The following is a 16,592-nucleotide window of genomic DNA, read 5'->3' on the forward strand; positions in this document are numbered from 1 at the left end:
TTTTTTTAAACAAATTACGCAGATAGGAATCATATTTTTTCCACTCACACAAAACTTGTATATCACTCTGGTACTGTGTACCTTAATCTAACTGTGTATCTTAAAGCGAAAAAATAAACGACGCGTGACTCGGCGAGTCTGGCTCAAAAAAATGACAAATAAAGCTCGTACAGCATGACAACCGGCACGCGTCGTTTATTTTCGCCTTAAGACTGACGCCGAATACCGACGCTCTGTTCAAACCATCTAACCGTCCTTTTCAAAGCAGAAAAGGAAAACAACGTAAAAAATAACAATTTCAATCGTGATTTAGTTAAAAATCTTTCAATCATTTTATTAAATACAAATGGAATTTAATTATAAGCAAATCACTACGCGCTTGGAGCAGCCGCGCGCGCTTGATCTTCGCACTTCAAACGACTGCTGACTGCGTCAGTCCCATTAAACTGAAGTCTGACCGTTTTTTTCCTTCATTATACGCAATAATTTAATAGTTTCTAAATTTTCAGCTATTTTGAAACAGTTTTACTGACCTAATTATTGCGACCACTTATGCGAGGTGCTGACTCGCTGCGTCCCATAACTGTGCGGTCTGACCACTTTCTAACGGTTTTGTATATTATTTATTAGTTTCTCACAAAATTTGAGCCATTACAAAACACTTTTATCGCACTTAATAATTTGACCTATTTCAAAGCGCGCCGGCGCCAGGTGTCCCAGTACCTGACCTTGCGAGTGGGTGCTGACTCATGTACACCCGCAATATAACTTTATGTGAAAAAATCAGCCATTACAAAACTCTTGCAGTTTTTTAACGCCAGCTCTTGGACTATTACATTGTCCTTCGAAACGTTGCACATTCCTCCACGAAAAACGATTCCGTAACCGAGCACATCCAGCACTCGCACTGATATCAGGCTTCCTTCAAAGTCGAGTACGTACAGCACGTCGCGTAACTTTAATTTCACTGCTTCCCCTTTGTCATTCACGCACACTATCTGTCTTTCACCGATACCTCGAGCGTCGCACATTGTCTCGTTTGCGACTCGCACATTCGAGTGGTAATTCGCGTTTAAAGATGAGAAAAATTCAGCGTCATTTGTCATGTGACTCGTTGCACCTGAGTCGAAGTACCATATACCTTTTAGTAAGCTTCTCCTGACAGGCAGCAAAGAAAACGTCGCGATAATAATCAGTACTTGAACTCTTTCGTGAATTCGCGACCATCACGCTCCCGTTCTTGGCTTTGTTTTTCTTTGGTCTCTTTATTCTTCCTCCAGCGCTCGTACCGTCGACAATCTTTCTTCAAATGCCCTGGTTTGTGACAGAAATAGCAAGTAACCTTTAACGAGCTCGCGTTTTTACTTTTATTTACCCAAAGCGCTGACTCGTTCGATTCGACCGTCGTTGCCTGCCCCTTTCGTCGTCTGTGCTTATCGATCAGCTTCCCCTTTACTAATGAGAGTGTGTAAGATCTTCCTCCGATCGCGATTCCAATGCCGTAATCATGGTATTGTACGAATCCGGCAAACTACACAGCAGCATCGCAACGACTAATTTCTCATCGAGAATTTCTCCCAATCCGGTTAACTTATTGACAAAATTCTGCATCGTGCTTATATGCTTTTCCATGTCTCCATCTTCACTGAGCCGCATGTTGCAAATTTCCTTCAGCAGGAATACTTTGCTTGTAAGCGAAGATTTCTCGTGGTATTGTTTCAGAGCCAGCCATTGCTCTCTTGCCGTCGCCTTTGTACGTATGTGTACGAGCTGGCTGTCCTCCACCAGTAAGCCAATACTCGCTCGCGCTTTCCCATCGCGCTTTGTCCATGCTGCAAGCTGAGATTCATTGGTTAGCGGCTCCTGATTTACCACACTCCACAAGTCTTCTTTCGTCAACAGCATTTCCAGCTTGTATTTCCATATTTGGTAGTTTTCACCGTTGAGCTTTATTATACTAACAATTTGACTTAACAATAAGATGACCGTTATCTATCTTGTCTGTTCACTCGCGCCCGCACTCTTTATCTTAATTAATTCCGCTCTCTTTCACTTCAATCCTGGGCCCATAACCTGTTGAACTTTCAGGAATTTGAAGGAAACGGGAATGAAATTCAGAATACAGTACGCCACGACAATTTGACTGTATAACGTCCTTTCGGTCTCGTATATTTAGAGCGACTGACTGATACAATGGTCTCACATGATCGGGTGGTCTCTGTTCACGTGTTACGTGTATGTCCGTGTGTATGTGTGTGTGTATGTATGTGACAGTCTGTATGAGTGTGCGATGTGTGTAAATATCGTTGTACATTCCAACATTAAGTAAAAGCGATAAATACGTTTATTGACTCCCCTCAGGGTTGTAAGGCGTTTTGTAGGGACGTTCCTAACCCTTTATTCAATTATCATCCAATACTACCCTTCTCCTCTCATTTAACCCTTTGGACCAATGGCTTAACGTCTCTTTTCGAAAGACGGAACCCAGTTTGCTCCGCACAAGAGCCTATCTTGCACGGAGAGCGCAGCTTTCGGAAAAAACATTCCATGTTTACATGGCTTTAGTGGATTCGAACCTGGTTCTTCAGATTACGAGTCTGGCGCTCTACCACTAGACCACACTGCCGCCCTTTTAAATTAAGTAAATACTTAAATTACTTAAAAAAGGTTCCAAAATGGCCAACTTAATTAAAGACAGTCATTGACACAACGAAGTTATCGAACCATTCCAAAAGTTCTCGGATTTCCGCATAAAGTCTCGTCGCCGCACAACCATTGCAGTTAGCGTGACCATTAATAAAAATCATATCTGCTCGCGGTACCACTCATTTTTTACTATGAGTTTATATAAACTTTTTTCTTTATTTTGACGTGAGAAATACGCCCTAGAAGTTTGTCTAATTGTAAGTATTTCGTAAATGGTATATGGTTAGATTTGGCATTCAATGCTATTTAATTTTTGTCGTTACAAAATTTTTAAATTTTAAACGATAATGAACGGGAGTAAATAAAAAAACTTGACATTTTCAAAATGTGAATATACCGTTGTAAAGAGTATATGTTGAGTTTGTATAATTTTTGTAATTTGGTCGCGTCGCAACGGCGGTTTGATCGCGGTTGGCTGTAGCGCCTCTAGCGCCCGTCGACTCTATGACGGTTGTGTAACTGCGCGTGCGCGAGGAAAGAAGAAGAGAAGATGGCGAAAGGACGTTGAAGCGCATTGTACGTATCGTAACGGTCTCACGCAATAAAGGTGAAATCCAGTGAATACAGTCCACTCTACCTTCAATACCTCAACAGTATAAAATAACATAAAACTGTTGTATAATATTTTTATGTATATTTTCGTATATCTTATATTTTCGAAGATATTCATAAAAATGATAATATCCGTTATTTGCGAGGTTGTTTCAACCCTTAAATATTGAGATACATTGGTAAAAAAAATATGGGTCTAATATTTTTTTATGCTCTGACAGCATATCTAAAACTCATAAAAATTGATGAGGGATAGTTTCGAATGTTAGTATATTCTTTACTAATATATGATGTGCAACAATTACAGCGAATTCGAAATGTCTGCAAAGAGATACAGAGAAAACCAAAAAAATTCGTAATTCTGTAATACAAAAATATGAAACGTATATAGAAACAAAAAAAAGATACGTAAAAAGATTCTTACAAAAATATGAAACGTGTATAGAAACAAAAAAAAAAGATACGTAAAAAGATACTTTTTGTATATATCAAAGTAAGAATGTAGTCAGATAATATTCTATTCAGACGGCGGATATGAATAGAAGTAAGCAAGTCATTTGCATTATCAAAACCGAGAATAATTTCTAGTTGTGACCAGTGAACAGTATTTATTTTTCGATCTATGCCTATTAAGCATTTTTAGTCAATAATATCTATACTGCAAGTCCTATAATTCTTTTAAATACTTTGTGTGTCGCATGCATATGTATATAGATTGACTTATTTAAAACAGTACTTTTATTTCATCAAAGATATTAATTTTAGAAAAGAAAGTTTTATATGGTCTACATGTGCTACAACACTTTCAGAATTAAAATAATACAACATCTTGATATTGACTACAAGAATATACAATAAAAGATAGAAATTTCTATTTAAAAAATTGAAGATGACTTTTATATGTGATCTTAAAACAATTATTTAAGGACAAACAAATAGTAATCTCATGTTCTCTTTGAAACTCTACTCTTGTTTAGAACTTCTATTTCTAAAGTTAATACATATAACGAAATAAAAATAGGCCACTTTTATGTTTTGTTTCATTTTTATTGTAAAACATGTAATCAAAATAAATGAAAATGAATAATACCTCGAATACCGGGATAATACTGTTGTAACTCAGCCTCCATAAGAAACTCATAAAGACCAGGTCCATTGTTACGAGACATTCCTCTTTGTATATCTAGAATTAAAATATATTTAAATATTTTTGTGTTCCATCCTCTACACATGCATATAGTGCATGCACGTATACACATATACACTTATACAAAGTGAAAAATTAAAAGTATTAGCTTATATTCTTGAAACTGAATAAAGCAAAATTATTATTTTCTAGACTGGTCTCAAAATCGGCATATATTATATTAATTTATTTTTCAAATTGAAATCATTGAGATTATTTTAAGGGCATTCTAACTTTTTTAATTAATAACTTATATTTTTTACATACAAGATTGTAGTTTTTCTTTAGAAACAAAATGAGTAAACATAACAATTGTACAAGAATATAATAAATAAATATGAAATTACAGAAAATGTTCAGTACTTGTTACAAGAAAGAAATAAATTATTTGTTTATATTAGTAAATTAACTTATAAAATCATCATAAATTAACTTATCATATCAACGTATAATAAAGGAGAGTTACTGAATGTGTACCACTTAAGTTATTTTTTATTACATTTTTTATTTGGTAGTGATTTGTACGCAAATAAACGTTGGAAATTGTAGCTTGATATTTCAGGTACCTCCCACACAGCAAAACTTGTTTCAGAAAGCTTTCCGAAAGATAACTTGGAAATTAATATTGAAATGTATAATTGAAATCATTCAGAAATATTTCTGAAACGTTTTATGAAAATCATATATCACTGAAAGCTTTCCAAAAGATAACTTGGCAATTAATATTAAAATGTAACATTAAAATCATTCAGAAGTATTTCTGAAACGTTTCATCGAAATCATTTATGACCCTTTTCACTGAAATATTTCTGAAATATTACAAAACATTTTAGAAAAATATTTTGTACGTAATGTCTAAAATACATATCATTGAAAGCTTTCCGAAAGATAACTCGGATAATAATATTGAAACGTAACATTCAAATTATTCAGAAGTATTTCTGAAACGTTTCATCGAAATCATTTATAACCCTTTTCACTGAAATATTACGAAGCATTTCAGAGAAATATGCAACGACGCCGCTAGGCGACGCATAATAGTAAGACTAACTCGCAAGTAAATTTCAGTTGGGATCTAATATAAGCAGGCCTTCGGCGAAGCAAAATCATGACTATGATCAAAAATATGTTTTACAAAGAACAGGAAATTGTTCCGGATGATCCTATACAGGGTGATCCGAAACAATTTGATATGAGAAAAAGTATCTGAAATATTTCCCGTATATTTTTGAAACATTTCAAAGATATTTTCGAAGCATTTCAGAGATATTTCTGAAGCATTTCAGAGATATTTATTAGGCATTTCAGAGGTATTTCTTAAGCATTTCAGAGATAGAAATATTTCTAAAGCATTTCAGAATTATTTCAGAAATATTTCTGAGATTTCAGAAACATTTCTGAAATCTCAGCTTGGCGGACATTTTAGCTTTCTGAAACATATCTGAAATATGTCTAAAATGTTTTTTTGAAAGGTTTCATATTTCATTGACAGTTTTTTGAAAGCTTTCTGAAATATTTCGATGCTGTGTGGGCTATTATTACATATTTAACTTTTCACCAATAACAAATCAATTTGTTATAAGTCTTTTCGTAACATGCTGCAAAAGGTACGATTTAGATAATCAATCGCCTAAATCATACCTGTAGGTCTTCTAAATCATACTTTCTTAAAAATATATAAATAAAAATAATTAAATATATGTATATAAGATTAATAAAAGGAGTCATTAACTAATATCTATTTTATTAATAATTTATTGGAAAAAAGATCAAGTACTTAATTAATAAATAATAATAACAAGGTAAAGACATCACTGTCGTGTTAACATAATCTAAATTATGGCATGTAACCTAAAGATGCGTGCGCATGAGTATACAACACAAGTTTTTTGATCGTATTGGCACTATATAGAAAATCTTATGGTGATATGATTTAGGAAACTTGATTTTATAAAAATATCGATTTAATCTTTATAATAATTGCAAATATGTTGTGACGTTGCACCGTGTGCACGTCACAGTCTTTCCCATTCCCATCTTTGTATTGCACGCGTACTGCCGAGTTAATAGTTTTCAGGAAGAAGCGGCCGGAGGGCCCGTTTCGACAGCGTGGCGCCATCCGCCGGTACGGCGAAGCGTCCTGATCTAGAGGGCCGCGAGGCCCGCGAGTCGAAGCCGCGGGAATGATCCCGGGACTGTTGGGTCGATCGCGAGCGTGGACTGACGTACGGCGAGAGCCTTCCCGTTGCGCCGGGAATAAGCGAGGGCGGCGGCCCTAGGAGTTACGTTGTGAAGGAAGGAAGGACGAGATGTAAACGACCAGCAATCCCGGACCGCAGGTATCGGGGAACAGCGGGGCGAATTGTCGAGTACCGTTTCGCGTTATTCCGTTTCGTTTCTACGGGTAAGACATAGCCCGCCCGCTGACTCCCCGTAAGAATACTGAAGGGGCGTCCGTTTCTTCCTGACTGTCGAGTGTCGCGGTGTGGTATAAGATTTTGCGTGTAATCGAGTAACGACGAGCGACCGCGTGGTACCGGCCACGCGTCATGAGTGTGGCGCGTGTTGCGAGATCAAACCTCGCGGATCGGCTCAACAGTCATTAGAGTTAAAGCTCCTGGGTAGTCACCGCAGCCATATTGAATTTTTTGCTATCGAGGCGAGAAATTACCCTATTTTATGTTGCGATATTTTCCGAAATAAAAAAACATTTCAATAAAAAATCACTATAGATCGTTTCAGCACACTTCTAAAATTGACCGGATACTATCCTTTTCCCTCGATAATAAACAAATAGCCATAAAACGAAGCCTAAACATACGGAAAAACAAGCCGTTTTCGACTATCAAAAGGAGTGGAGAATGTTCCTTCCGCATATGTATTTCTTGCAAATCTTACCATACGGTCAATTTTACGAGTTTCACGAATACATTAAACGTTATAGCACAAGTACAGAGCGAATAATAAAGAAATTTAACGCAACGCAAAATAGGTTGTCAACAAGACAGAATTCTCCATTGGAGAGAGTGAGAGGAGAGAGTTCTTATTTCTGCTGCGACGGTACGGCGCCACCGTCAACGCAGAGTTCTCGGTTCAGGGACCAGGAGCCTTAAATTACCGTTTCGAGTATTTCGAGATTACCGTTTATGATTATTGCGTCTATCGATTCGTGTGTAAGATATCTGCGTTCCCGTTAGAGTTAGTTTCGAGTATTTTGTGATCTGAGTCGTGCGTGTCTTCCACGCGTACGGTCATTCTGGGGCGTGCCGGCTTCCTGATACGTTAATTACCGCGCCCGGTATGGGAAGTGTGAGGTGTCGGGGTAACGGATCTGGAGTAAGCCTTTCCGGATAAGATGACCGAAAAACGGCCGCAATTACCGTTCAGAGATTTAGAGTATGATGTACTTCGGCTGAGAGTATTACGCGCCCCGGGGTGAGTCGGGCGGGAGTATCACGTGCTTGCGACGTGTACCGTTCGTTCTGCGAGAAACCTTTATTTTGCGTATACCGTCCATTCTGCGAGAAACCTTTGTTTTGCGTGTATCGTTCCTTCAGAGAGAAGCATTTATTTTGCGTGGATCGTTCTTTTCGCGAAAAATATTCCGTTTGCGTGCGTTGTTCATTGTGCGACCAATATTCCGTCTTCGAGTTCTCTATTTCGCGCGTATCGTCCTTTCGGGGATATTAATCGGCGGCGTAATAGCGAATCTTATGTCCTTACGCGCATTAGTTGTCCGGCGAATAATATTTATTCGAGCCACTTGGAGCGGACCCACGTTGAAAGAGCGCGTGATCAAGACGTGACTCCCGCGGAGTAAACACAATCGCGCGTTCTCGTAAATATCATCCCGCGTTCTATGGCGATGTAGTTACGGGTCGCGAATAATGTATCCATCCTGTCGGGATCTTCCCTGGTGTTATTGTACGTGATATCATGACCTTCTAATATACTTTGCGTTGTGATTTTATATTATATTAGTTATGAAGGAATATTGTTTGTGTATTTTGATGCCGCCTAACCACAGCCAAACTCCTCTAGACTCGGCCATCCGCTGAACCCCGACCTTCGACCGACTAAACTGAGCAGCTGTCGCGACCGGCCGGAGCCCGTGAGAGTATTGCGAGTAATTCAAGTATTGAGAGTAACTGAGAGTGTTTAGCGTTTCGAGACAAAGGTGGTGTGGCCTTCTCCACACCTGGCGCCCAACAATTTCGCGTGTAGTTTTTTTGAGTTTTGAAGGGCTCTGCCACCCGGTCTAGATTTGGGTCGTTCTCCCGTCGCGCCGAACAGCTCCGCGACCGAAGAGACGTCGTATATGTAAAGAATGTAAAATATTCTACAATAAACCTTTTTTTATAAAAATATAAAAATTTATAATAAAATTGCATGATTAATATCAGCTATATAAATTGATCAAAAATTAACATCAGTTGTACCAGAATTTTTAAAATGTTAGTACGCACAAAACAAGATATAAACCGATATAACCTATTAAATTTTTGTTTATATTACTCATTTCCTCACTTATTTCTCATTTATTTCATATTTTTGTTACTAAATGTTGCTTATATTAAGTAATAATATAAAATATTGATAAGGTACGATTTAAGCGACCGGCACACATTCCGCAACTCTCTCATACGTCAACAAATAATTTGTTAGATATTATTCATAATAGTTCACATCAGTTTGTTTTCATTAATAGCAAATTCGGTTGGACGCACTAGTGCGCACTCACAGTGCACATTAAAGCCGTTGTACACTGATTTAATCTCTAATATTTAAAGTAAAATCCAAATATTTTGACTGATAAAATGCGTAATACAATTTTATCAAATAATACAATAAAGAATATTAAGGATTTTGTGACTTAACCCGTTTATATTAAACATACACTTTATGTTGATTTGTGTACGACGGCTTTAATGTGCACTGAGTGCGCACTGGTGTGTCAAACTGAATTCGCTATAAAAGACGTGGTAGTGTCTTGTGCCAAGTGTAAGCGCAGCGAGACACAGACCGTGTATCTATACGCAACCCGACAAGTTGAGAAACTTTTAGATTATCAGATCTCAATAACGGTTAAGGTGATTGGGCCATGTACCATATGAGTCAATATAAGGCCTAAATTTTATTTTAAGAAAAACCATTTTTATGGATATATTTTAGACACTTGTATAATTACTGATTTTATAATGTAACTTTTTATTCGATTACGTATCAATTTATCTACTGATAAATGTAAACAGTTCAAGATTTGACTTCAGTTGACATTCGTACAAGAGAAATGTCGCGACATTGCATCTCTTCGCTGTAGGCAGCTATCATGCCAGTACCATGTGTTTGAGTGAGGTTATGTATTGTGTTTATGTTAAAAAATAATGGAAGGTAACAAAAAATTTCGATAACGGGAGATTTGCTTGCAAAAGAATAGTGCTGTGGAAAGAAAACACTACACGGCGCGGCGTTGCCACATGTTCACGTCACGTACAGCTGATCGAAAGGCCGACAAGAAACGCGACGATTCATCAATTTTTGATTGAATTTTTGGCTTTATTACACGTCAACGTCATTTTGTCTTATACTCAACAAGTGCTAGAAGAATCAAATAATGTTATTTTCAGTTTTTTGAACTTGTTTCTTTACAGACAGTGAGTGAAATTCTCGAAAAATGTATGTTTCCGGTACAATTTCCCATAAAACCTATGTTAAAAATGCCAATTTTGAGATTTAATATCTCAAAAACTAGACGTCAGATCTTTTCAAAATTGCAAATTTAAGCGTATTTAGATTTTTGTATAACATATATTTAATTCGGATTTTTTTCTTTGACATGCTCTGATGGCCCAATCACCTTAAGCCAATTAAGTTCTGAGTAGGCTTAATCGACAGCTGCTCGAGAAAAAATGGACTTATATAATCATATAAGATCATATATAATTGGCCATATATAATTAGATCCGATTTGGCGCGATATGATCTTATCAATCTTATGTAATCAACTTTGATTATATGTAATCAGATATGATATGATTCAATATGTAATATTATTGTATTTAATCAAATATAAATATACATATAGAGTTATACACAATCATACATAATTAACCCTTCGCCCGTAATCTGGGTCGTAAATGGCACAAGCCGAAATTCAAAATAGAATACCGCCGAAATGAAAGGGGGGGGCTTGCTTTCCCTCGTAAAAAAAGTAGGTAGTGAGGAGAACTCATGCCCAAACTTTCGTTGGAATTCGCCAGTGTGTGCTTGACCAGCAGCGAGTCAAAGTGCGTCCAGTGCCAATATTGACCCTGATTACGGACAGTGCCAGACTTTCGTGCAAGTAAGTAAAATTAATTTAACGTCATTTTCATGTTACTACAGTTATTTATAACTTATATAAGTGATATTTTTTTATGATTGTGTATATTATATATATAACCTCAAAATGTGAATGGATGAAAACACGTGTAAAAAGAAATTACATGTACTTTCAGAGTACAATGGATGATCAAGCGACAAATATCAGATATTATTTACGAGAAAGACGATTTTATATGATTTTTTAATAAAATAATGTAAAAATTACGCTAAAAGTCTTATTTTTTTTTAACCCGAAAAACGCCATTTTTAATCCTCAGAATAATTATACTTTTTGAAAATGACCCATATACAGAATTTTTTTCTTGAAAGTACACATATTTAATTATAAAACCTCGTTGAAATTTTTCATTTTGATTTAAAATTCAATGAGATATGATTTTTTTAATAAAAATGAATTTTTATTAATTTTTTGCATAAAGAATTATTTATAAACAATTTATTTTATAACGAATCGCTAAATAAACTTTGGGATTATAAAATAGGATAATATACAAGTATTACAGAATTTTTTCAGATTTTTTGAACACTATTTACAAGGTCAAAATAACGACAGGACATTTACGACCCAGATTACGGACAATGCCAGTCAAATTATAGTTTACGGGCGAAGGGTTAAGTCACAAAATTTTGAATTATTATCGAGAAAATCTCTATTTTTATAATCGATAACGTTTGGCTAGTGGTGACAGTTCGACCATTGGTTTTGGTCAGATACGACTCCCTACACGGAATGAGGGAGGTTCCAGGTTCGAACCCTGGCTGAGGTAATACTTTTCACAATAATAATTTAATTTAATAAAAATGAGATGCTTATATGTGTTACGTCCAACCCCAAGATTTGAATTAGAAAATTGGGAAGCGAAGGAAAGGCTAACCAGATGGGTAGGGGTAAGGAAGGACGCAACCAGATACTTGCAAATGTCGTCCGCAGGTACACGCTCTGAGGCGCGTGGCGCGAGCCAAACGCACTTTCAATGGCTCAGGAAGGGTCAACGTCCGAAGGAACGCTAGGACGCCTTCTGTGAGCGGTGCGATTGTCGGTCCTCTTTTGAGTCAGGAAATTTAATCCCTTTAACTCAGGATCGGACCTCGTGCGATTTCGAGAGGGGAAAGAGTAGTGGATGAAGTTTAAGTTGTAAATGAACGCAGATTGAAATTAATATTTAACATAAGATAAACATTTATTACAATAATATAAGCTAGTTGAACAATAAATGAGAATTAGGGCAAATAAAATTAAATACATTCATAAGTGTGAATGTCGGATGCATGTGTAACGTGTGTGCGTGTGTGTTCTTCGCGGGTGTTACATTGGTACGGGGGTGATCGGGCAGAATCTTTGAAGGGGAAACCTATTCAATGCACATCCTGCCCGCTATTATTACAATTAGTTTTAGGATTAAAGTTACATGAATTTAACTATGTATGTGTGAGATGTATACGAGTATTTGAATTAAATTAAAACATAATAACGCGGAGGACCGGCGCCGCGGCGTTAACTTGTTTCTGGCGGAATTCCAACGCTTGTTTTTCAACCTCCCTTCGCGCCTGCTTGTTCCGACGATTCCGCTCGTGTCTCGCGGCGTTTTGGGACTTCGCAGGGGTTTCATCAGCGAGATCACGCAAATTCACTATAAGTTAGTGGGGTTAATTACCGTAGTACGTTAATCGCGGGGAAGTTGACTCGGGTTTGAAGGGTTTAAATTAAAGGAAAAGGGTCTGCTGACCTTGCCAACAGTAATAAAAAAGAAAATTACTCCGAGTCCGCCGATAATTCAGCTAATTCGGAAGTAATAGGAGAAGAAGATTACTCCGAGTCCACCGATAACTCAGCTAACTCGGAAGTAATAAGGGAACAAGATTACTCCGAGTCGGCCAATAACTCAGCTAATTCGGAAGTAATAAGGGAAGAAGATTACTCCGAGTCCGCCGATAACTCAGATAATTCGGAAGAAACGAGATGATCAAAAGGAGTTAGAGAGATGGGAAGGTTAGTGTATGACCGAGAGACTTCCCGAACACGAAAATGTATAAAAAGAAAGGGGGAGCCGATATGTATATATATATACATATATATATATATATATATATATATATATATATATATATATATATATATATATATATTAGGGTGTCATTTTGGAGCAACTTTTTTTTTCATTTCACGAATAGCATATATACTTGCAGGAAGGTAAAATAAGATACCTGTTAAAGTTTGAGCCCTTAATATTAATATTAACAGGTCGCTCATCGCGATTTTTTATTTTTTATTTAGTAAGATAGAAAAAATTTTATAACTATCTAACAAACAGTAATACAGCATTGCTCTACACAGATTTTTGTAGTAAATTTACTGCTCTACAAAAAAGATCTCATCATTTTTTCATAAATTCAACCGTTCAAAAGATATTCAAAGTTAAAGTTTGATAAATTTTATAATACTTGTTTTTGCTTCTTATGAATTTTGTGAATTTTGTATCATATCGACTATCAAAAATTATGAAATAATTAATACATATTTTTGTAGAAAATTTAACAATCTACAAAAAAGATCTCTTATATTTTTTTCATAAATATAACCATTTAGACGATATTAAGGTTTAAGGTTTAAGGTTTATTAATTTTTTATACCGGAGGAGGTACTGAAATTTATACCACGCGTAAAGCACACCTAAATTAACGTATATTCACAGTTTCAACAAAATCTATAGAAAATCGATTTTCTCTAGTATAAGGACAAGAGAACTACCTTAAATATAAAAATTGCTTGCTTATCAAGTACATTTTTTAGTGCAAACCTAATTTGTAAAAGTTTTATAGTTAATAAATATAACATTTTCATCTTGTATATATGCTACTAGAATAAAAATAAAGAATCTGAAAAAAAATCTTAAAATAGAGAAAACGTTCAAGTAAAATTTGAAAAATAAAAAAAAATTCTAAAATATAAAAAATCAATGATATATCTATTTATGTGACTACAGAAACTTGTCTAAATAACCTAGATTAATTTTTTTTATTTATATTATAGATAGAATTATAACTTGGAAACGAAAAGTTAATAATTATTTTTTCACTGTTTCTTTTTAAGATTAGTTTTAATATACAAATTATTTAACAATTAATATTCAAATTATAAGAAAATTTGATTAATTTAAAAACAGCATTTAAACTGTAGCTATACTGTTTTTACTTGTGCCATAGATGTAGGAACATATTCTAAAGAAAGATTGCTAGAAGAACAAATTTGATTATATTTACATTAACAACCAATTAACTTCCATTTAATAAATAGATTCATATTAGTGTAATCTATTCAAAATCAAAATTAGAACTCAATAAGCTTATAAGTCAAGAAATTTCTCACCCATTCTATGCTGTTTCACAGAGATACAAGGGAATTTCTCTTCCTTACGATACAACGAAACCACTGCTCTTGTCTTATCTTATAGGGACACGATCACATTTGTTCCATTTTCCTTTTCAGTGTATTATTTTACCTTAAATCATCATCATTATATGCTTGTTATTATATCATATCTTATATATTCCATATTTAATACAAATATCTCAGATTCTTTACTTGAAATAGTCAAATCTAAATTTATAAAAATTTTACATTAGAGAAAATACAGATTATATATATATATATATATATATAAGCAGATAGCCAAATCTGTCAAGTATAGGTTTTGAAAGTGTCTGCTATAAATTTTGTCGATAGAATGCCAGCAGAAATATAATAGAATCTGGCATTTCGTAACCATTTAAATGTTTATGAAAAGATAAATCCTATTTGGTTATATGTATATATGTATATATAATATGTATATATACACATATATACATATATACATCTAACCAAATATATATATACATGCCCACAATCTGCTGTCAGATTATATCAGTTCTGATGGCAAAATACAAGTTTAATCTGAACACAGATGATACTGTGGATTTGTTGCAATATCCAAGCAAATCTGCCGCCAATATGTTGTTATAATGTAGGCAGTTTGCTTACTGAATATGTTTTGTGATATATAAACATACGAATAAAAATTATATGACAGTTAGGTAGAAATCCAGTCAGTAGAAATCCGAAATAAGAATTAATGTTTTCATTCCTTTGAATAGACTTTTTTGTTTATTTGCATTCATACTTGTATTTTTTGTTTATTTTAGTATCTTATATGTTACTTGAGCTGCGTTTCGATATTCACTGCCACTACTAAAAATCTATAAAACAGTATACGTAACTTAAACTATAGATCTTCAGTACTGGCAGTGAATATCGGAACCCAGCCTTAATATTGATGATGTATCAATAATTTTTTACCTTTTTTGGGATAAGACTCATCATCGTATCTCTAACTGATTGCTTCATTTGTGACAAATCTTTTAATGACTTGTTACAAAATAAAGTTAGGTTAAGTTAGAATTAGGTCGGTGTATGTTATTCATGACAAACAACAGATCTCCACTTTTCATTTTCTCTCTTTACAGTAAATGCTATTACCGTGAATATACCTGTTTAATCTCGATATAGAAAGTGTAAACAAATGTCGCTAAAGAAATTAATCGATGGAGATTCTTGTAATGTACACATACAGCATAAACTTTTTTAAATACCTATAAATTTTTGCCTATAAATTTGATGTTTAACGATAAAAACAACGGACTTAACTTTTATGTTTTTTTTTTGCATTTTATGTTTTAACATTTCTGACAGTTTAATTAAAACAAGCAATGCTAAAGCGTACAGATCTTAGAGAGAAAAATAGAAATATAGGAAAATATATCGAATAATCTTTAAAACAGAAAGAAAGATGGATCTTTTAACTTTTGACAGTTCTAGAAAAGATGCCTTTTCTTGCACTTTTCTAGACTTCTTTATATTTGTCATATTTGAAAAATTTTAAACTCATATGTTAGATAAAAAGAATAAGCAAAACAGTGATTGTACGAGAGCATGAAAAGTTTATAACTAGGGGACACAAACTCGGGATTAACGTGACCCGTTCGTCAATACATAACTCACTGTTTTGTCGTCGAGATTCTAAAATCACGAAAAAGGCCTCTCGTCTCCTTGCTTTCCCTTTGTTCTGAAGAATCGGCGCAGTAGCGTAGCATCTGTCACTTTTCTCACTTTCTTCTTCCGTCTCCTTTTCTTTCTCGACCAGTTTTAACGAGATCCAGCCTCGTTGCTGCTTTGAAGCTTCATATTTTCTTCCAACACACCGGTCGTATACTACGAATAGACACTGCCATGGATACTAGAAAACTATGACCATTGACCAGTTGCACTCGCTACGCATTAACAGAACCCGCACGGTTATTTCAGTGGCAGTGAATAAAGCGGGGAGCACACACTCTGCACAACGCATAATGCGTAAGCATAAAAAATTGATTGGTCTATTTCCTTATGCACATGTGTATGGACCAATCAATTTTCTTATGCTTACGCATTATGTGTTATGCAGAAGTGTGTGCTTCCCGCTTTAGGGCTTTAGGGCCAATATTCATAGGGCCACTTCGACCAAACTCCGAGACTAAAGGCGCGGGTCCAATGGAGATCCGTAAACCTAAGGGCCAAAGCACATGACATGGCGTAGCGATCTACGACAATCGTAGTCGTGGACGTAAGTAACGCACAAGCTTTGGCGTAGTGCGTTATGTCGTATGGCGAGTGATGGCGAGGTACGAGCAAGCTGCCAAAACCAAAGGTGAGTACTATCCTGATAATTTCTAAATAAATTAAAAGTAA

General features: G+C 35.3%; 1 protein-coding gene across 8 annotated transcripts in view; it reads right to left on the reverse strand.

Moving 5' to 3' along the window:
* The window catches only part of LOC112467652, a 139,890-nt gene extending 123,637 nt beyond the window's left edge, over nt 1-16,253 (reverse strand). For 7 of the 8 annotated variants that reach the window (XM_025036353.1, XM_025036351.1, XM_025036352.1 and 4 more), the window contains exons 1-3: nt 15,867-16,253; nt 14,196-14,328; nt 4,349-4,441 (exon numbers count right to left, since the gene is read on the reverse strand). In XM_025036353.1, the coding sequence (XP_024892121.1) occupies nt 4,349-4,441; nt 14,196-14,199 (97 nt within the window). In that variant the 5' untranslated portion in view covers nt 14,200-14,328; nt 15,867-16,253. The remainder of the gene's footprint in view (nt 1-4,348; nt 4,442-14,195; nt 14,329-15,866) is intronic. The other variant, XM_025036348.1, reaches the window with a different exon arrangement.
* Between the last annotated feature and the right edge of the window lie 339 nt (nt 16,254-16,592).

This window comes from Temnothorax curvispinosus, unplaced genomic scaffold (assembly GCF_003070985.1).
Source record: "Temnothorax curvispinosus isolate PA1 unplaced genomic scaffold, ASM307098v1 QBEX01017734.1, whole genome shotgun sequence".
Classification (NCBI taxonomy): Eukaryota; Metazoa; Arthropoda; class Insecta; order Hymenoptera; family Formicidae; genus Temnothorax; species Temnothorax curvispinosus.